This window comes from Penicillium manginii (assembly GCF_028828005.1).
Source record: "Penicillium manginii strain IBT 31320 chromosome Unknown utg000005l:1.0-5665137.0:1.0-5668048.0, whole genome shotgun sequence".
Classification (NCBI taxonomy): Eukaryota; Fungi; Ascomycota; class Eurotiomycetes; order Eurotiales; family Aspergillaceae; genus Penicillium; species Penicillium manginii.
The window spans coordinates 752,737-773,708 of NW_026643106.1; the positions used below are offsets into that span (position 1 = coordinate 752,737).

General features: G+C 49.5%; 10 protein-coding genes across 10 annotated transcripts; 5 read left to right on the forward strand and 5 right to left on the reverse strand.

Annotated features, from left to right (window-relative positions):
* Positions 1-111: 111 nt before the first annotated feature.
* N7533_006662 (uncharacterized protein) lies at positions 112-1,188 on the reverse strand (the record flags this gene model as incomplete). The annotated part of the gene is made up of 1 exon (XM_057103312.1): positions 112-1,188. One exon carries the CDS (start codon positions 1,186-1,188, stop codon positions 112-114), a length of 1,077 nt encoding a protein of 358 aa, XP_056958269.1.
* A 1,089-nt stretch (positions 1,189-2,277) lies between these two features.
* N7533_006663 (slipin family protein) lies at positions 2,278-3,454 on the reverse strand (the record flags this gene model as incomplete). Its single annotated transcript, XM_057103313.1, has 3 exons — positions 2,278-3,019; positions 3,082-3,199; positions 3,271-3,454. 3 exons carry the CDS (start codon positions 3,452-3,454, stop codon positions 2,278-2,280), a joined length of 1,044 nt encoding a protein of 347 aa, XP_056958270.1.
* Positions 3,455-5,806: 2,352 nt separating this feature from the next.
* N7533_006664 (LLM class flavin-dependent oxidoreductase) lies at positions 5,807-7,282 on the forward strand (the record flags this gene model as incomplete). Its single annotated transcript, XM_057103314.1, has 1 exon — positions 5,807-7,282. One exon carries the CDS (start codon positions 5,807-5,809, stop codon positions 7,280-7,282), a length of 1,476 nt encoding a protein of 491 aa, XP_056958271.1.
* A 186-nt stretch (positions 7,283-7,468) lies between these two features.
* Positions 7,469-9,508, reverse strand: N7533_006665 (flavin-containing monooxygenase; the record flags this gene model as incomplete). Its single annotated transcript, XM_057103315.1, has 4 exons — positions 7,469-8,752; positions 8,823-9,075; positions 9,133-9,143; positions 9,200-9,508. 4 exons carry the CDS (start codon positions 9,506-9,508, stop codon positions 7,469-7,471), a joined length of 1,857 nt encoding a protein of 618 aa, XP_056958272.1.
* A 1,122-nt stretch (positions 9,509-10,630) lies between these two features.
* Positions 10,631-11,206, forward strand: N7533_006666 (GNAT family N-acetyltransferase; the record flags this gene model as incomplete). Its single annotated transcript, XM_057103316.1, has 1 exon — positions 10,631-11,206. The coding sequence occupies one exon, from the start codon at positions 10,631-10,633 to the stop codon at positions 11,204-11,206; it is 576 nt and encodes a 191-aa protein (XP_056958273.1).
* A 106-nt stretch (positions 11,207-11,312) lies between these two features.
* On the reverse strand, positions 11,313-12,213 carry N7533_006667 (oxidoreductase, short chain dehydrogenase/reductase family superfamily; the record flags this gene model as incomplete). Its single annotated transcript, XM_057103317.1, has 3 exons — positions 11,313-11,379; positions 11,441-11,537; positions 11,610-12,213. 3 exons carry the CDS (start codon positions 12,211-12,213, stop codon positions 11,313-11,315), a joined length of 768 nt encoding a protein of 255 aa, XP_056958274.1.
* Positions 12,214-13,133: 920 nt separating this feature from the next.
* On the forward strand, positions 13,134-14,536 carry N7533_006668 (F-box protein; the record flags this gene model as incomplete). Its single annotated transcript, XM_057103318.1, has 3 exons — positions 13,134-13,249; positions 13,337-13,846; positions 13,918-14,536. 3 exons carry the CDS (start codon positions 13,134-13,136, stop codon positions 14,534-14,536), a joined length of 1,245 nt encoding a protein of 414 aa, XP_056958275.1.
* Positions 14,537-14,872: 336 nt separating this feature from the next.
* Positions 14,873-15,895, forward strand: N7533_006669 (uncharacterized protein; the record flags this gene model as incomplete). The annotated part of the gene is made up of 1 exon (XM_057103319.1): positions 14,873-15,895. One exon carries the CDS (start codon positions 14,873-14,875, stop codon positions 15,893-15,895), a length of 1,023 nt encoding a protein of 340 aa, XP_056958276.1.
* Positions 15,896-16,473: 578 nt separating this feature from the next.
* N7533_006670 (SulP family inorganic anion transporter) lies at positions 16,474-18,970 on the reverse strand (the record flags this gene model as incomplete). Its single annotated transcript, XM_057103320.1, has 4 exons — positions 16,474-17,172; positions 17,242-17,758; positions 17,815-18,441; positions 18,531-18,970. 4 exons carry the CDS (start codon positions 18,968-18,970, stop codon positions 16,474-16,476), a joined length of 2,283 nt encoding a protein of 760 aa, XP_056958277.1.
* A 756-nt stretch (positions 18,971-19,726) lies between these two features.
* Positions 19,727-20,858, forward strand: N7533_006671 (translation initiation factor eIF2 subunit alpha; the record flags this gene model as incomplete). The annotated part of the gene is made up of 4 exons (XM_057103321.1): positions 19,727-19,804; positions 19,877-20,039; positions 20,107-20,314; positions 20,390-20,858. 4 exons carry the CDS (start codon positions 19,727-19,729, stop codon positions 20,856-20,858), a joined length of 918 nt encoding a protein of 305 aa, XP_056958278.1.
* Between the last annotated feature and the right edge of the window lie 114 nt (positions 20,859-20,972).

Here is a 20,972-nt window from a genome sequence, read left to right on the forward strand (position 1 = left end):
TATGTCTAGGTATCTATGGGACTATGCGAGTATTTATCACATGAACCTTGGAGGCTGATCTGTAGAATCAAATATAGGTCGATTGAATATTTCTCTTTCTTGTGAATTAATCTACTCCAGATAGATTTCCTCGCGCAATCGTTGAAGATTGCGAAACAACCCTCCACCAGGTCCCCCACTGTCGCTGTCACGTCTCTGTTCATTTCGCGACTTGGGTCCACGCTGGTTTTGATCGGCAACCGTCTGTTGATGGTCCAATATACGCCGACGCTCCTCCACGATCCTCTCCAGTGTGTCCACGAACCGATGTCGCGCTTTCTCCTCTGCCGACCCCTTCCATACTGTCGCCAATGCTCGTAGAGTCTCAATGCGATTGGTGGCAGCATTCAGCCCAGTCCGTCCACCTCCATCGCTCTCCAGTAGCTGAGTGATCTGGTTGCGCAGCTTCTTCATGGTTTCCTGGCCCTTCTCTTCTTGGTCATGACCACCGGCGGTCAAATCGGGTCCGGAAACAGATATAAAGGATGAGGAAAAGGAGATTTCGGAGGGTGGTAGGGGCCATTCCATCGCATCGCCGAACGTTTGGACAACATCTTCGAGTCTTGATCGGACCTGGTTGAGGGTGCGGAGGTTGGTGATGTATTCGGGGTCCGTTGTTGTCGTTGGCGCGGGGCTCTTTTGCGCGTCCACAGCCTGCTCATCTTCTGCAATCTCTGGATTGACTGTTCCTCCTGCTGTTACCTCTCCTTCAAGCTCCATCTTCCGACCAGCGGAAGACTCCGTCGAGGACACCGGGACGAATTTGGAGATGTCATCGCGCAGGACATCGGTCAGAGTTTCTGACAAGCCAATTGTCTCTCCCCGTAGTACTTCTACCTCGTAGGCTAATCGACCGCCACTTCTGAGGATCTCATCGCTGAGTTGTGAGAGGGTACTGGAGAGGCGCACGTTTTGAGCACTGATCTGTGAGAGCAAGGTCTGGACTTGTGCGGACAGCTCGGCCAGAGGTACGGAGCCGGGGACTCGAGAAGCATTGGGTTGTAAGGATGCGACCGTTAAAGGTGAAAGTGATTCATTAAGGAACTCGGCGGGGTCGAAGTTCGGGTCGGCGAAGTTGGGTGTCGTATCGGCTTGGGGATTGGGGGGTGGTGGTTGTTTGGTGGTCGTTCTTGTGGTTAAGGAAGCCATGGTGCCCGTGGATGGAAAGGCTATGGGGTATGCAGTGATATGTCTCCTCTCAATCCAACCGGAACGATATGTTGAACGTAAGAATTCAAAGACTCGGAGCTTCTTTGAATCAAGGTGGCTAGCTAACCATGCACGTTGGCCGCGGCTGCTTAGTTCCTCAAGGCGGTGACGGTGTGATGGTAAATAAATGGGGATAAAGCGGGGACACAGAGTACGGATGTATACCATATATTATTTAAGTAATTTTCTGCCGATGAATCTGAATAAAGATATAGTAATATATGATAATTAAATAGCAATGTAGTTGAGGGATATTTCTGGATAACTTTCAAAGTAATGGTAGAGTAAATAAACTAAACTCTGAGACAGAGAGATTCTCTAGCCCGCAATGTGGGCACTACTGCGAAGTCTGCATTAGAAAGTCCAGGAGAACGGATGTCTTCTTTGTAGTAGGGAAGTATATTGTGTCTGTATCTGATGTATAAATTGAAGATGGTTCAAGTTCTTACTAGAAGATGATCGGTAGATGGAGGAATGACCTGGCTATCTAGATATGGCAGTGGTGTAGGCTGACTCAGCTATGTGGGTGAGGCAGGCACTCCCAACTGTTCTTTAAACTTGTAGTAGCAGTTAGTTACCTCGCAGGTAGTGCTAGTACAACTTGGAAATGCATAATAAGTAGGCCGATGGGGGTTTTTGGATAGAAGTACGATCTTGCATTCAAGCTTATTCAAGTTGATTTCATCCCGATTTACTGTTAATGTTGTTTGCGCATCGGATAGGAGTATTAATTGACTCGGATTAAACTATGCGATCATTATAGCCATGCGGTAAATCAAGAACTAAGGGGTAATCATAAAGGAAAAAGAAGGTGGGTATCGTCATGGGCCCAAACAAGTCCAGCCATAGTACAAAGTATTGGAATCCCGAGGAATGCGACCAGACCACGGACAGGCCTTTCTCGCAAAATCCAGGGGCAAGCAAGGAATATAATCACAAACTGAAGGCAAGAGTCATATCTTCATGCGAAGCAACATAATTTCAGAGCAGATCCGAGGACCAGGCTGCATTTTCCAGCTGGTGTGTCCTTTAGATATCCTCAACAATACGAGCGTTCATCGCGCGTTGGAATCCATCGTCAGGAATGCCGGTTTGTTGCTGGACTCCATGGCTGCTGGGTCCTTCGCCAGCGTTGTCGGCGGCCGCCAATTGCGCATTGACAGTTTGATTGACAGCAGGCAGGAAGATAACCTTGCTGTTGGCGGTCTTGGCCATTGCTTGCATAGCTTCCAAGTAGCGGATCTGCATGGCGGGAGCCGAAGACAGAATATCGGCAGCCTGGCGCATCAACTTGGCAGACTCGACCTCGGCACGAGCCGCAATAACCTTGCTCTCACCGATACGCTTAGACTGGGCGGCCATGGAAAGTGAATCTTGCAGATCATTGCTGAAGATGATGTCCTTGATGAGCATGGACTCGACCTGAACACCCCAGCCAGCAGCGACCTCCTCAATAATCTCAGATGTGGACTGCGCAATCTCCTCGCGGCGCTCAATCACATCCTGGAGAACACGGGCTCCGATCACATGGCGCAGAGTAGTCTGGGTGCGCTCCACAAGCGCCTGCTTCACGTTGGAGATACCGAAAGCGGCCTTGTGCGGGGAGGTAACTTGGTAGTAGATGACGGAGGTCAGGTTGAGGGTAACATTGTCCTTGGTCATGCAGACCTGGCGTGGAACTTCGACGATTTGAATCTTGACGTCGACAGTTGTGAGGTGTTCACTGAGCGGGTTGACCTTAACCAGACCGGGATCCACGGAGCGCTCGAAGCTAGAGATATTGCATTAGTGGGCTGTTGTGCACTCGCGGGGGGCAGTTAGGGTGGTACAAACCGGCCAAATCGTGATACAAGACCAACCTGACCCTGGTCGACAGGCTTGAAGGGATTGGGGCAGCAGATACAGCAGGGAATAGCACCACAGAAACCAATACATTCACCAAGGCTGTGGACTAGAAGGAGAATAAGAGGTCAGCTTTTAGGTGATAGGATGCGATGGCTCAGGAGAAGAAGGGCAACATACTCAACTTCGAATACCATCCATGAGCCTCGGGGTTATCCTCGTCATGATCAATTTTGGAGGCGTATTTAGGCTGCAGATCTTGGAGACGGGCGGGCTGGACCTTGACCAGACCACGTTCATCATGGCGCGATGACTCGGGGTGCTGGATAGGAGCCTTGCCGGTACTCGCACCGTTTGTAGACATATTGGTATCAAGGGTAGTGTGATTTCAAGAGAGAAGAGATGTGAAGGTGAGAAAAGGATGGCAAGTTTCAAAGATGTGGAGGAAAGAAAGCCGAAGTGAGGGGGGGAAGGTGCCGGAGTTTAAATACTACCACGACGGGAGTAAAGTAGTAAGTAGGAGCTCTCCATTTGCATCCCATCCCATCTCATGCCACGATCAGCTTCTCCGCAGTGGGGCGAACCCTTGGCTCGGGTTTGGCCTTGTCCATTCAACTTGCAAGGCCATCAAAGACCATCAAAGGCCTCTTTCTAAGCCCCGATGGCTGAGCTTCGGGCGCAAAGAGCACTGGGTTGAATGCTCCACTAGTATCAACCACTCACACCTCCCGAGTGCCGAATATCCGGCTGGGGCGTACATGATCGCTTGACTCCCAAGGTTTGGTAGGGCTGTTTCCTAGGCCTTGGCAATACGAGAACGAGATTCTACACAGATTTGGGTTCAAGTTGGGTTCAAGTTGAGTTGTGGTTGTCCTGTGGATGGAATCGGACACACCGAAGTATGTTTCGATGAGACTGATACATACAACTACACGGGTAGTATGTCCGAATGTAATCCTTCCATTCCCATTCCTCGACTCTTCTCGCATGTTTATTATGTATGTATCATGATCGGAGTGTTGGTATGCACCTTGGCACAGGGAGGCCCCATCTGGGCAATCCGGGCAATTTCTCGGCCCTCGTCATTCCACACGTGAGGCCCACAGTTTTCCAGATGTTTTCTAGCCCGGCCCCAAAGAACTGTGGGACTTGGACTCAGGGGGTGAAGTGGAAGTGGGCTCCTGCGAGGCTGATTCTCTCCGGCCCGTTGGAGGGTTGGAGGGGGGGGAGGCTGAGCTATGAACAAAGCTTCGGATATTGCTGCGCGGAAGGTTAATCACAGATCGGGTCAAGCGGATACATCGAGGAAGTCTTTCTGGTTGGATCAGAATATCCTAATTATGCCGCATAGGTTGAACTGACGTAAAGACTGGGTGAACGGGTTAGTCACTGGCCTTCGGCCTCCAACCTCGTGATCGTCTGATCGCCGGTTGCCAGGGGGGCAGTGCCGGAAGTCTTGGTTGATCCACCGTGCATTTTCCTCATGGGTACGATATAGACATGCCAGATGGGGCGGGTTAGTTGGTTAATTATTCATTGATTGATCGCAGGGCTATGTTGAGGGAAAGTTGAATCGGGAGCGGCTTGGGACAACAATACGCTCGAGACTGCTAGTGACTACCGTTGCCACCTCCAAGTTCAAGTTCCCATTGCCATTGAGATGATCAACGTAATACGCTGGGCGAAGTAAATAGCTTCGAACGTTCGTGGTATAGTACGCGGAGTGGTCCTCTGCATAAATCTCCTAACTAATGGTTACTAGTAGCCATTATGGTATGTACGCTGCGACCGACCTGGGAAGGCGAGGAGTACCACTTAGTACATAGTTAGCGAGCTAGTAACTTCTTTCGCCCGTTCTTTCATCTTTCATCCTTCGGATATGCAGGGTCGGTGCTTTGACAGATGGAGATTGACACTTCAGGGCTGTGATTGGGCAGGGTAGGCTGGGAGCTCAGTCCAGGTGGCCCGGGTTTCTACTCCCCCCATCTTCTCTCCTTTTATTCCATAATTTCTACTCTTTCATTCTTTTGTCATATTTTCAATGCATGAATTGGCATTTCCAGATGATTAAAAACGGGCGGGGTGTTCAAGATCTAACTGTTACTTGGAAGTTATAGTCAGTTAAACTCAGTACACCCATGGACTGCTTTCCACTGACCGTAAAAAATACTATAGTATGGGCTAGATAGAAGACCTCTGTCAGTAAATGCAAACTGAAGAGCATCTGGGCAAATACGTAATATTTTATGAAGAATGAGCTCAGCCTATGATTTGCTACATTCAAGTTGTACAGAACTAGAGGTATACTTCTATCGGCCGAGCCATCATGGTACCAAAACGGCCTCGATCACAGCGTTTACTACTACTAGTACTAGTATTAACAATTTACCGGGTGCTCCCTTAGTATCTAAGCAGTCAACTTACTAGTAGCATTACGAAATAGTCCGGTACCAGCACCCCTCCACCGCGCAAGATATCCCCAAGATAGTAAAGTTGCTGACGCCATCAGACTCCAATTTCACGTCTTGCCGAGGAGCTGCACGCCATCCTATCCCACTACCTGCGGGGTTGACACAAAGAAAATGTGCCAAAGAAAGATTAAATAGATAAATAAATAGCAACGCGCCTCTTTGTCAAAGACTCAATTGCCTTTCTGAAGTATCTCAATTTCTCCCAACTCAGTCTCGCGATATCAGACGAGTAAAGTACCGCCATCATGGGTTCCACCGAGAAGAAACAACTCATCCTCAATGCATTCGCCATGCACTCCCCCGCACACCTGAATCCAGGTCTATTCCGCTACCCAACCGATAAGGGCTCCGAGTACAAGAGCATCAAGTACTGGATTTCGCTCGCCAAAAAGCTCGAAGATGCCAAATTCCACGCTATTTTCTTCGCCGACGTTCTGGGCGGCTACGATGTCTACAAGGGACCTGCCAATCTGGACCCGACCATTCCAGCCGGCGCGCAGTTCCCGATCAACGACCCCCTGTACAGCATTCCGGCCATGGCAGCTGCAACGGAGAGTATTAGCTTCGGTGTCACCGCTTCAACCACCTACGATGCACCCTACGCTCTCGCCCGTCGCTTCTCAACAGTCGACCACCTCACCAATGGTCGGATTGGCTGGAACATCGTAACATCATACCTCGACTCCGCTGCACGGAATTTCGGTCTGAACACCCAGGTTGAGCATGATGAACGCTACCGCATTGCAGACGAATACCTCGATGTCACCTATAAACTTTGGGAGGCCTCGTGGAGAGACGATGCAGTGACATGGAGACAAGAGGCCTCGAAGAACGGTCCACCAGTGGGAGAGCTGGGAAATTATGCCAATCCCAAAGCCGTGCGCCAGATCAATCATAAGGGGAAGTACTTCCAAGTGCCCGGTCCTCACCTGTGTGAGCCCAGTCCGCAGCGAACACCATTCCTCCTTCAGGCAGGAACATCAACTGCCGGCAAGGCATTCGCAGCAAAGCACGCCGAAGCTGTTTTCCTCCACGCACAGAAACCGGAGTTGGTGCGTCCTTCGGTTGACAGCATTCGTCAACAGGCAGCTGATTTAGGCCGTAACCCACAAGATATCAAGGTGATTGCCGGGGCACTGGTCGTTGTGGGTGAGACTGATGAGGAGGCCCAAGCCAAGTTCGATGAGCTAAAATCATATGGTGATCGCGAAGGTGCTCTGGCTCTATTTGGAGGCTGGACTGGTTACGACTTGTCGACCTATACTGATGACCAGGACTTCCGGTTCGTGGAGCAGCCCGCTGTCCGAAGTATGGTTAATCACTGGGCAAGCACCGTGCCCGGAACCGAGGGTCAGAAGTGGGACAAGCAAACCATTGCGGATTATCTGACTCTTGGAGGAAACGGTGTCAAAATTATTGGTAGCGCGAAAACGGTCGCCGATGAGCTGGAGCGATGGGTCTCCGTTGGCGATGTGGATGGTTTCAACCTCAGCTATGCCAGTCTTCCTGATACATTTGATGACGTTATTCGCCTTCTGCTACCTGAGCTACAGCGCCGCGGTCTTTTCTGGTCGGACTATGCTGTGAAGGGAGGAACTTTCCGGGAGAATGTATATGGGAAGCAGGGCCAGTCTCGACTCCCAGAGTCTCACCCCGGAGCCAAGTACTTTTGGCGACAGGGTGAGGAGGTGCCTCCTTACAGCCTGGAGGAGACGCAATAAGTTAGCCTCCCGTTTTCATGAAAGGAAAAATTATCTCAATACCTAAATTATTTACAAGGCTACAGCCAGTTTAAAAAATAGATACCTCCTGACAATGCTCCGCAAAATATCACTAGAAACAAGTTCAAGTTGTTGACATTCTTGACTTCTGAACTTGATGCATTTGAACTCGTAAAATCTATTTACTTACACATCCCACCAACCTTCTAGGTGGGTCTTTAAATCAATCTCCTCGGGGATTTTCAAATGCGGTGTCAAGTTGGCACTAGGATCCAACTCCCTCGAAGTCCAACCATTTCCGAAATAAGCAAACCGATTCCCACTCTGGTTAACGTATGTGTACTCCCAATCCTCCCAACGAGGATCCCGACGGATGTAGTTCGCATGAGAAGCACTTCCAGGGAACAATCCATGAATGCGACCACCAGGTTGACCACCATTATACCAAGAGCTGCAGTTCTCCGACCAAACAGTGCGCGGATAAAACTGGTCGCAGTACTCGACAAAGTCATCAGTCGCCTGTTTCGACGGAACAATGGATTTGATTCCCTGGCTACGAATCTTCCGTATCACCTTCGCGACATAAGTGATCTGGTTCTCCATACTGTTCGGCACAGTTCCACTGTGTCCTGAGGCGTACGGCCCGCCAATCCAGAGCAGATTGGGGAATCCTGGAGTTGCAAATCCAAGATAAGAGTATGGAAACCCGAACTGACCATCGTGCTTCCATGCATATTTCAGATCAATTCCATTGGCAATTATGGAAAACGGGGGCGCATGATCGACATTCGCACCTGTCGCGCAGATGGTAATATCAGCAGGTCTCTCGACTCCATCCTCAGTGACTATTCCAGTCTCCGTGAAACGTTGAATCCGCGGGCGGATATAACTGACGTTTTCTTTTGTGAGGGCTTCCAGGTATCCTGGTCCGGGAGTAGGACGACGACAATTTGGCGGGAAATCTGGAAGAATTTGCTCGCCTAGCTCTGGTTTCTGGGAGACTCGTTGCAACATGATTTCCGTCCATTTCTCTCGAAGTTCTCGATTTTCGGGAGTATCTTTGAAGATGGCACCAAATCGTTGGAAAAATCCCTTCTCGACACCGGTACGGTACTCCAGATAAACTTGGGGGTCTTTGAATGTTTCCCGTAGAGATTCTGGGATGATGTTTGGCTCCAATCGACGGACCCCTGCGTTTCCACTACTGAATGAGTCGGCAATCCATGTGGGATTGCGTGCGTAGTGGTCGACATGATTTGCGAGCGGCTGGATTGACGGAAGAACTTGCAATCCAGAAGCACCATTTCCAATCAAGGCGATTCGTTTATCTTTTAAGTCGACAGAATGATCCCAATTGGAGGCGTGGAACAAAACTCCTCTATAGTCTTTGATACCCTCATAATCAGGAAGCTTCCAGGCATTGAAGTGGCCTATCGCGTTGATGAGGATGTCTAACTTTTCTTCATATACCTGCATGGAATAACATGGTCAGCTTAAGTTCCTCTTTTCTCCTCTATACGTGAATGGAGTCTACTACTACCTTTTCTGAGCCATCAGTATGTGCAATGGTGACCTTCCATTTCCCTTCCTCTTCCAGCCATTCTGCCCTTTGTACTTGTTGCTGGGCTCGAATATACTGGTACACATTATACTTGCGTGCAACTCCCTGCCAGTAATCTCTGATTTCGGCACCTTGGGCAAACTCTTCTGACCACTCCGTATTTGGCGCGAAGCCGGATTGGTAGGCGTGGGCGGGTATATCGCATCGGACACCGGGATAGGTGTTCTCAAACCTATGATAGAATAATTAATGACTGTTATTATATAGCGAGAAAAGGTATAACAATCACCATGTGCCTCCCTGGTTATGAAGTTAGTCGGTGTATTATAAGATTTAATAAACTCAGAATCACATACCACATCGGCATTTTTGTCGTAGATACGCAGATCAAGTCCTGGCAGCTTTTCCGGCAAAAGCACGCCAGCAGTGATTCCAGTAAGGCCTGCTCCGACAATCCCCACCTTCACGGGTCGCAATTTATCGATGGGATGCTCCTCTAATTTGAACTCGGCTGTCGCTGAATGTTCTGAGTCGAGATCATCTTTAATCGTAACCGTCGGGTTTAGCCCATTCAGGCCCGATGGTCCTTTAATCGATTCAATCTTCGAATCGATCTTTGGGTTCGATGGCAAGGTGGAAATCCCAGGGCTCTCCAATAAAGCCATGGCTTAATAATATTTGGCAGACGGCCTACTTGGTCTGAGAGTATCAACAGGCTTGCCTTAATGTTTTCTTTGGGGTTACCATATTTAATGTATGAAAGAAAGCCCCTCTCAACCCCCTGCACGCCATTTAGAACATTTCACACGTCACTGGTCACAACTTTTCGTTCATTCACTGGTAAAATGATCAATACGTATGCTGAGTCGAATCGTGGGCGCTGTATCATACTGACTTGGCTGATTTGATGCGGCTAACACCATCGGCTTCCACGATGGCGTCAAGAATTGGGGTACCCTTTGTCAACACCATCCACCCCACTCTAAACGCCATTGAAGACCCTCTTAAATCATTCCGCAACTAGATAAACATGCGCCCGGTATTTGATTGGTGATATTCTGCAATTTTATATATTCCGTACGATGCGGGGTTTCTCGGCCGACTCTTCGTACCTATTGACGAGCAACAACCACTCAATTGGGAATTTCCAGAGACATTTACTTATTATTCGGCGCGGAAACTATTCGGCCTCATTAACGGGAAGTTATTCATTTCAATCCATTCAACTTATCATTGCCGACCTCGGGAGCCGAGTCGAGAGGCCGTACTCCTCATATTAACAAACGCTTGGTCTAAATATCTCCAAATGACCCTATAGTACTAAATTCTCGACAAGTCTTGAACTATTTTATCTGAACTTGCGCATCATTTTATAGGACTAGGTTCTAGTCTGTGAAAATATCGACATTTGCTTCGTCTCAAGATGGTTCTCTCCAGTCGCATATGCTACCTGTGACCTGTGATCTGTGACATATGTACTAGCTAGTCCCATAGGACCTTTTAATCAAATTCCAAAACCTTCCGGAGAATACATATCTAAATTTCACTTACAACTTCTTGCTTCTTCATGAGCTTCGAGTTAAGCTGCCGGGTTGTCGAAGTATGACAGTGATGACGCACCGGCGATATCTCGGCTTTTCATGACTCACTCGGGATCCCTTACGTGTCCGCCTAACGTTGAACTATTTCTCCTGTCAGATCAGCTTGACAAGTTTCGATGTTAGTATTCTTCCCTTTTGCTTAATAATATCCCGTGTGCAAAATTCATCTTCTACGCCACCCTCGCCATGTCATTTACCCCGCCAATGGTATCGACTGCCCCGCGCACCTGGAAAAGAGATAACAGCAAATTCTTCATCTCGACTGATCAATCTTTGCTCTCGATAAAAGCAGTCAATGAAGCCTATGGGAGGGAATTTCTCTATTGGGCCAAACCTTTCGAAGAAGATGTCCTCCGCCAAATGCTTTACGGCTGCATGAGTTTTGGGGTCTACCAGTCACAGAAAGAACATGAGCCTCCATCTGCTGAGAATACAGAGCAGATCGGATTGGCGCGCATGATTACCGATGGTGTGACATTTGGATACCTGACAGATGTCTATGTCTTACCTGAATACCAAGGGCACGGGCTTGGAAGGTGGCTTCTCGAGTGTGTATCGGAGGTTTTTTCGAAAGAGAATATGCCGCACCTTCGTCGCAACATGTTGCTCACTAGCGATGACGAGATGCAAAATTTCTATGCCGATATCTTTGATACGATGAAGGTGGTGGGGCGCGAAGAGCGAAAAGACATTGGGAGGGATTTGGTATTTATGTGTGCTCGACCGGGGGTCAAGCCAGATCCCTCTACAGCCTTGGAATAAAGAAGCATTTATTCATATAACTTTGACTTGTGTGGCTCCTTGTGGCCTTGTAGAAATTGAGAAGATTTAGTTATGCATGAATGTCGCACGCTACTAGTAGTATGATTTACCACGGCAGTTGCAAGGGGGTTGATAGGTCTTTTCCAAGAATATCCTCGGCGGTCCCGATATCTCTGTTCAACATTATTATTAGCAGCTTTTTTGACATCCAAGGTGAACAGAGTGAAAACTTACGCTGGTCCCCTGGGAGCCCAGAATTCACCCGTCTTGCTTATATCAAGGGCATCAATAAAGGAGGCGAGTGACTGAGCCGCTTCGTCGGGTGTCACAGCTGGTGAGAGGAGTCTTAGCTTGGCATTCAACTCTTTCGAAGATGTCAAAGGCCGACATGCGGGCTACTTACCTCCACCGGCATCCCAATACTTGTCGAATCCAACACCCTTAGTCATTTCCGTCCGCATGAAGCCCGGGTGCACCAAGCCAACTGTTATACCTTTTGCCTTCAGATCCAGACTCAAAAGCTTCCCAACCATATTCAACGCGGCCTTGCTTGCATGATGGCCGAAATTTCCACCACCTTCTTTTTCATGTCGAAGAGTGATGCTGCCCGCCTCGCTGCTGACAAGAATTACCTTGCTCCCTTCTCCAAGTAGTCCTGCTTTCACGAGATGATGGACCATGAAAACTGGGCCAATGGCAGAGGTCGTATACATCTGCACCTGCTTGTCCCAATCGGGATTATCGAAAGTCTCTAGGCCGAAATACCCCGCCGAGATGATGGCAGTAGAGATCTTGGTCGAGGCCGGCAGTTGCGAAACAAGCTTCTGACCTACATCTGGCTTGGATGCATCAATTTCCGTCAACCAAGTGATTGCCGGATCCTGTGAGGCCGGGGCAGAGGATCTCGTGGTGCCAAATACATGGTGGGATGGCTTGCGGGAATATAGAGCCCCGAGGGATGCTCCGAGGCCGCGCGTTGCGCCGACAATGAGAATATTGTTGTTCATGGTAGATGGATTTGGCAAGGATCAAAATTGGGGATTGAGTTGAGTTCTGATATGATTTTATTAGTACCTACTAGGTATGGATCTTGAATCGGAAGAAAAGGGGATTTGAACTTGAGCTGAAAGAGTGCTCAAGTTATTCAAGTTCGTGCGGGTTGATATAAATGACGTAATTTGTGCAACATATTGAGATCGCGCGAGCTTGAAGTGCTAGTAACTTGAAATAGACTACTTAACCACATTTAACATATGTGACATTGATATAGCGACTCCGAGTAGTAGTTCTAGCTATCCCTGGAGTACTAATACTAGTAGTCCATTAAACGGATACTACCTAGGTAGGTACATTGCGGATATTTCATGGGGCATTTAATCTCGATGTACGACTAGTGGATGACTCGATAATAACCATAGCTAACTCTCTACTGCTAACACTAACTAGTACTAGTGGTAGTTGACTATGGTCCTACGGTTTACAATCATATACTTACTACTAGACGATCTGTTCCGGCGTACTAGTCCTCCAAGACTCCTCGCACTGCCCCAATATCAATCCATTTATCCTATAAATAAATCCAGATGTGTTGGTTCACCAGTAGTAGAGCGCTCTGGACTCGGCTGAGCGAGAGCTCTGCAGACTCCACCAACTTCACCACGCCAAGTGCCTTTGTCCGGCCCAGTCGGCCCCAGCTTCTTGACAGGGGAATAGTACGTCCCTCCGATACAAATATGAATTAAGTATCTCCAAATCTAAGACTGTGTTGCTTCTCTTCCCCATATCGAGGGCTGTGCCTGGTAGCTTAGTCATAATCCCCAAGGGCGGCAAAGTTGACTTTACTTCGCGTTTGTGGCTTGGTTGTCTTTAACAATCGCGACTCCCTCCAGGTGTCTTCGCCGGACCTGATGTGGTTCCGAGCCCCAGCATGACTGGTTTTTCTAAACTTCTGCCCGTGCAAAAGTTTCGAGCTGCGATCAACCGCAGAAAGGCGGCCGCCAAGGTCCAATCTCGCGACCTGCCGGGGTCCTCCTCGTCTATAGGGTGAGTTTTTCTCGACCTTTGCCTGTGCGCATTTTCATGAATAGCTCGAGAGTTTCTTTTTTAACTTTACCTCTCCCTAACTCTCAGCTTGACCCATGCCGATCCTCCAATCCCCTCCCCGTGGGGCCTCCCAGTCGAGATCCAAATCCAAATCTTTGGGTACTGCGGGACTGCCGATTATCTCCCGCTGAGACTCGTCTGCAGGCCCTTCAATGAGCTCCTCACAAGACATGAACACGAAATCGTACGGCAGTACCTCCGCCAGCGCCGCCATGGCACTCTCCCCTCGCCAATCGACCACGAGCGAACATATACCCGCAATCCGGAAGACGATGTGCTCTTGCTGTCCGACCTTTTCCCTCCGTCAAAGAGCGCCAGAGGAGGGCATCTTTATACATTTCGATACCTGAACGGCCTGCGACAAAGACAGAAGCAGTCTTCAAGGCTATGTTATTACCTCGCAGACCGCATCATGGACCGGTTCGTCCATAGCGAGCCCATTTTCTTGAGAACCTCTTTCCCCTCGAAGAAAACGGAACGGAGTGCCTTGATGAAGCGAGGGAAAGCTAGCATGTGGTTTCATTTAGCGCCAATCATGTAAGTCGGAGCACAGGGCATAATCATAGGCATAGGCTCTGGAGCAATCGAACTAATCAAGTCCCTGCCAGGTACTACATCTTGTACTACCTCGAGTCGTACATGTCTGCTCGACGGGAGAACACCAACATGCTTCTCCGTGAATACGAAGCCGGCCGCCTCACAGTACCCATCACCCTTCGCACGCGCCAACAGATGTACCACGACATTCAAACGCGGATCCTCCAGAAACCCCCCTTCACCAACACAACGGCCCTGCTTGCGACCCACCACTGCATGCATCTGCTAGTTTCTTACATCCGGTACACAATGGGGTCAGAAACCGAGATAGATGATTCGTGGATCAGCTCGCTGCTCACGGTAGCGCCGTTCGGGCGCATCGTCGAATTCTTTTCCGCCGAGATTGGAGACGGGGGCAATCAGCGCATGCAACGGAAGGACTTCATGTATAATTTCCACCACGATATGACAGCGCATAGGAAAGATCATATGAACTCTGTTATCTTTGGTCGGTCTTCGGACCAAAATATTCACACCTCGGTCAGAGAGCTCTGGTTCGATGCGGCCCGGACAGAGCTGGCTTCCAGACAGGCGGTTCCTCACGAGATTGAAGTTGCTTGGTGTTGGAATTCTATTCCAATATTGTTTGGCTGCGCTGATTGTCAGCCACGAGAGGGGTGGAAAGCATGATACTTTGATTTCAAGCGTTCCGGCGTTGAGGGCATATATACCTAGAACTTGAATTTCCTACGTTTTTGACTATATAAAAGTAAGAAGCAAATGGCACACGAAATTGCTTAATTTTGAACTCATCACTTAATCTTAGCAACTGGATCTTGTGAAGATTCTACTTGCTGCGTCGATCAACATGTCAATGTTACCATTCTGGGAAGTTTGTTTGGTTTGCACGTGAGCGCGTCGCGGCAATCAATCACCTTCACCTTGAACTTAAACCCACTTCACAGCAACAACTTGAACCATGTGAACAACGCCAATATCCAATCCCAATTGGAACAACTCCCCGTCATGGCGCAAGCGTCCCCAGCCCAGCTATTCAATACATCCTGGACACTGCACCGTCTTTCCCCCCTCCACCACGGAAAAGACTGCGAGACCATCCTAAACAACCCAACCGCATTGAAAGTATATGCGACGCGACTACGCGACCAGCTGACAGGCGACGTTCTCGCCGGTCTACACGCCAGCGCAACCACAGCAGAAAACGATGTGTTGTCCAAAGCAGGCGCGCTCAAAAACTGCCAATGGCTTTCAATCTCCACAGAGCCCCAGCCCAACGAACAGGCCGCCTTTCCAGGCATTTTGATCACGCTGGAATATGAGAATATCACATATAAAGCCGCTTTACTTGCAGAGCCAGAGGCAGAAACCCGTACTGATGGCCATCGCGAGGGCACCACTTCGCTCCCATTGCTTTTGACGAAATTCCCAAGCGCTCTGCGACAGACCTTTCTCTCATTCCTATCGGCTAATTTTGACACCTACTGCTCAACCCTTCATCTGCCGTCGAGCTTTCTGTGCTCGGGGATGGAATCTTTTATACAGAGTCTGCGGAGCACAGGGTCACGAGCTACCGCGAATGATAACACCGTTGAAGAAGTCGTCAAAGACCTTCAAATCACCCTTGCATTTTCACAATCGATTGCGCCAGCGCTACGCTCTCTAAACGTGAATATCTCTCGAACCTCCCTGAAGCAATTCCTGAGTGTGGATAGCGGGAAATCAAAGGGCCGCACTCTCAAACAGAAGCTCAGCAGCCCTTTCATTCCAAATCTGACCTCTTATCTGGAAACGCATCTCGCCATGAAATTAGACCTGGATGGCTCGGCTACCCAAGGAGCTGAACGACATGTCCGGTTATCGAAAGTTGCGTGTGCTGCTTTCGCGCTGGGGGTTGATGGGCGGATGAAATTGACTGTCGCCGATCAGGTCGATGACGATGACGGGATCACACCTACTCAACGGGCATGTGAGATTCTCCTCCAGGCGACGATTCGCAAGGCCGTTATTGGAAATCAAGCAGCAACATGAATATCGCATCAGAGATGGATTGATATACTACGAGCGGCAGAATTGAGAAGCCATGGGGACCGATGGTATACAGCGTTACCCCAACTCTAAGGATGTATGCCGATCACGGTGGCAGATAGGATACACTATCAATTCCGAAAGGTATCCTAAGGTCAAGAAATTGACTCCAAATTCATGCTGATCCCCATCTTCAACTTGGCAGGCCACGCCCAAGTCCCACAAGGCCTGGTGGTGGCAAATGGACAATCCTTGTTTGGTCTCCAACAAGCTAATTGCATCGAGATATGAGGGCAGGCAACCCCATGCCATTGTCAGATTATGAAAATCAGGCCTCCTCTACGCTATAATACACCTAGAAATTAACACATGCACGATGGACTCCTAGAAGTCTTGAAATAAACACATTCACGCTATCAAATGACAATGAATTTTGCTTGTCGCTCAGTAAAAGATATGGCTCAAATAGCAACAGTTAATCAAATTATGCATAGATGTTTTATGTGCAGAGAGGCGGCAAATTGTGAGATAAATCTTGCTTGGTCAAGATTGACACTTAGATGTAGCCATTCCCAATGGCTCTAGATGATGTCCGTTCGGTCTTCGGTCTCGGCCATCTGAAGGGCCTCATCGACATGGGGCACAAAATGCGTCAAACCGCCGCATTGTTCAACAATGCCACTTCGTTCGAACATTCGGAACACACCATCGTTGGGTACCCGGCTGAAGAAGACTCGAACACCCTTATCCGTGTACGATTGGACGATCTCACACAGTACCTGAGTTCCAGACCCATCGATGCTTGTCACGCCGTGCACATCGAAAATGATGTTTTTGTTATGTTCTGGCGCACGCATGCGTGGCAGAGAAGGATGCGCCCGGCTGGAACCATACAACTCCAGTCGGCGGAGACGATTCTTGAGATCGCCTGTGTTGGCGAAAGTGAGAGGTTCGGGAATTTTGACAATGAGAGCTCCCTCGACGAGCTCCACGTTGTCGGGATGCAGTTCAGCATTTTCAAAACGGTGGGCGGGCCCGGGAATCTTGCCCAGAATTTGGATCCGAGGCTTGGTAGCGTGCCGAATGAGGATGACGACAGAAAGGCCAATTCCGAAGGCCATGCCTAATTCGAGAGAATAGAAGATTGTTGTGGTGAAAATGAGGAGCATCAGGGTCAGCTCTGTCCACCCTCGAAGACGGAAGAAGAAAATTAGATCATGGGGGCATTCTTCTACAAGGGAAAAAGCCACCACTGAGATCATGGAGCAGAGAACTGCTTTCTGTTTTTTGTAGATTAGTACATGGTTTTAAATAGATGCCACTGCGGGGATGATGGAAACTTGACGAACCGGAAGATAGTAGAGATAGGGTAGAAGCACAAGAATAGCCGTCAGGGTGATGATGCTGATGAAGATGCTGCTCATCGGGGAGCGTGCTCCGGTTTGAACATTGACCTTGCTTCGACCATATCCACCAAAGGCAGGGAGAGCCATGAAACAGCCACCGATAAAGTTCGCAACCCCAAGGGCCACCATTTCTCTGTTGGCGCTCATGTGCATGCCTTGGATTCCATCGGGTTGGCTATCACCCAAGCCCTTGGCGGCAACCGATGACTCGAAAAATCCTAGCAGGGTGATGATGAACGTTTTGCTCATTGCTGTGCGAATGTGATCCATGTGCTCAAAGCGGAATGGCCAGTTAAATTCGAACAAGCTGCCAGAGCTTTCGGTGTGCCCAAGAAGTTCCAGTCCCTTCGATTCCCAGTCCAAACTCCAGGCAAGAATCGCCGACAACACAACGACTATGAATCTATCCGGGAAGTAAATCACTTTCGGGAACCGTGGCATCATCCACTTTTTCAAAGTTCTGCAGAAATAAGTTAGCATCGAAGCAAAGACATTTGGGGTACGCATTTGACCAACCGGAATATCATGATGACAGAGAAGCTGACAAGGGAAACTATGGCCGTAAGCGCATGGCAGTCTTTGCCATGGCGCACGATGAATGAAAGCTTCCCAACTGAAGTGCCATGGCTGACTCCCGCGTCTTTTGCAATTTCTGCAAGGCCCAATTCAGGAATCAGCTGGTCTACGAAGATCACAAAACCAATAGCCGTAATGAACCCGCGAAGAAAAGGCCGACTAAGGACATTGTCTAGGAACCCTAGTCGGGTCAATCCTGCCAATAGAATCATGGCACCACTCATTGCTGTCGTAATTCCAATCACGATAGCTTTTTCGGCGCCATTATCGTCGGAGTCCTTGTTAAGAACACAGGCCTTCACAATGGCTCCAGTGAGAAGCGAGCCGGCCGCTTCGGGGCCGATGACCAAGAGAGGGCAACTTCCAAGGATTGCATAAACAAAAGGGTGAATGACGAACGAATATAGTCCGTTGACGGGAGGTGCATGGGCAAGATTGGACGCCAGGGACAAGGCCATCGGGATATAGATGGAGGAGATGGTAATAGCGGCTATGAGGTCTCCACGAAGGAATTCCCATCGGTATTGTCTAATCCAGTTGAAGAAAGGGATATAGTAGGAAATGTACCTAAAGGAGGACCGGTTAGTTGAGTTGTCCTATTTGGTTGGATGTGTGCTAAGACAAGAGCTTGGGAAATCCCATGGCAGATTGCATACAATTTTTGATGCTCGTTCATAGACAGTGCGGTGGACGACTTCATCTGCGAGGTATAATCCGACTCTGGGCGGGACGCCAACGGGTCATCTCCACCTGAGGCAGCGCCAGAATTTCCGATACCACCATATCCGAACTGACCGCCGGCAGTCTCCAGGTAGGATTGTTGTTCGGATGCCTGTGGTCGGGGGGAGAAAGTGCCATGGCTGCATCGTCGTTCGCCACACACCGGGTCCGAGCTATCGTAGGATTCCAGAAGGCGAGCTCTGTCGTGCGAATCGCCGGTAATCCCGAGTCCTTGGGTGCTGTGTATTCCCTGGCCAGCAGGCTCAAACCCTGCCGGAGAGCGGCTATTGGGGCGGAAGACGTCGACAATCCGTTCCTGCAGAGTGCGGCGAGCATCGGACTCCTGCCGGAGGAGCGGACTCGATTCGGTCGACATACTCTCAAGGTGAAACAATTGAAGATCGACCTTGATTTAAGGGCAAACAGCACCTGTGCTCTTTCAGCTGCATCAAAGGCGGATAGGAATCTGCGAAGGTTGCTGAGGGGAAGGAGAATCGGAGGAATCCAACTAGCAAGCTAGTTTTATCATGTAGAAAGGGCGGTAGAGGGTCGGCGGGGACGTGATGGAGCTAGGTGTAGCTACCAATGGTGGGCTTGCTATTTGTCCCGCAGATAAATTAGTTGGAAAGTTGATCAGAATTGAAAAGAATTCAAAAGTCGAAAAGTTGAAAAGTTGGAGAAGGTAGTCTTGGCTTGACTAATGGAAAATCTAAACTCATCTGGTTCGGATCTTGGAGAGGCGCATTGTATCGGTCACTCGCAGCAGAAGAAGCCAAAAGCACCTTCCGCCGCTGCGAATTGATTGGTTCGTGCAACACCCTCGCGCCTTCCCTAAATGGGATGAGGATCCACTCGAGCGGTGAGTCACGTGCTGTCACTTATCAAAGACTCACGTGACAATGCGTCCAATGTGGGTTTTGGTCCGCCGCTGCACAAAGCGAATTGAGAGGAGACTGTGCTTCCGCTTCACGATCAAGAACTCCCCCCCCAAGATCCTCCTCATCCCCCTTCGATTTGCTCGGTTCCTCTTCTTTAGGTTCCCAGCTCTTCATCTTCTTTGGACTGCCGACTCATCAGTCCACGTTATCTCCCAATCTTCCCCGCTGAAAAAAAAGCGCGCAACCCCGCCAAAATGTCGTTAACAAACTGCCGGTTCTACGAGGACAAGTATCCTGAGGTGGATAGCTATGTCATGGTCAATGTCAAGCAGGTAGGATTGGCTTTCATTATATTGAGTGGTTTACCCGGTTCATTTGGAACTAACATTTATGGGTTGTTTTAGATTGCCGAGATGGGCGCATACGTGAAGCTTCTCGAATACGACAACATCGACGGAATGATTTTGCTTTCCGAACTTTCTCGCAGACGTATTCGCAGTATCCAAAAGCTCATCCGTATTGGACGTAACGAGGTTGTCATTGTCCTCCGTGTCGACAAGGAGAAGGGTAAGAAGGATCACACCCCAGGTGGTACAAAAGGAGTCCTCCCCAGCTGACTCATAGCTGTCGACAGGATATATCGATCTTTCCAAGCGCCGTGTCTCCCCTGAGGACGTGATTAAGTGTGAGGAGCGATACAACAAGAGCAAGGCCGTGCACTCCATCATGCGCCACGTCGCCGAGGCGACCCAGACCCCTCTTGAGACTCTCTACCAGCAAATCGCGTGGCCCTTGAACCGCAAATACGGCCACTCCCACGATGCCTTCAAGCTCTCCATCACGTATGTTGCTTATACCCCCGCTCCCAAAATGACAAAGATTCTCGGGCCAGCCAATATCTGACGAAAATCCACCAGTAACCCCGATGTCTGGAATGACACCGAGTTCCACAGCGAGGCCGTGAAGAACGAGCTCCAACTTTACATTAGCAAGAAGCTCACTCCCCACCCCACCAAGGTCCGTGCCGATGTCGAGGTCACTTGCTTCGGCTACGATGGAATCGACGCCGTCAAGACCGCCCTGCGCACCGCCGAGGCCGACAACACCCCTGAGAACCAGATCAAGGTCAGACTTGTGGCTCCTCCCCTCTACGTCCTGACCAGCCAATGTCTGGATAAGACCATCGGTATCCAGATGCTGGAGACCGCGATTGAGAAAATCGCTGCGAACATCAAGGCTGCCGGCGGTAACTGCACCGTCAAGATGGCCCCCAAGGCTGTCACCGAGCACGACGATGCGGTTCTTGCTGAGCTCATGGAGAAGCGCGAGCGGGAGAACCAGGAGGTCAGTGGTGACGAGGACTCCGAGAGCGGTGATGACGAGTAATGGACCAACCACAATGCGAACCACGGAGCGCCCAGCGTACATCGATCTTGACGAGATACGCAAAACACAAGCGAAGCGGGGGATTGGGCAAGAACGGATAGAGAAAACTATGCA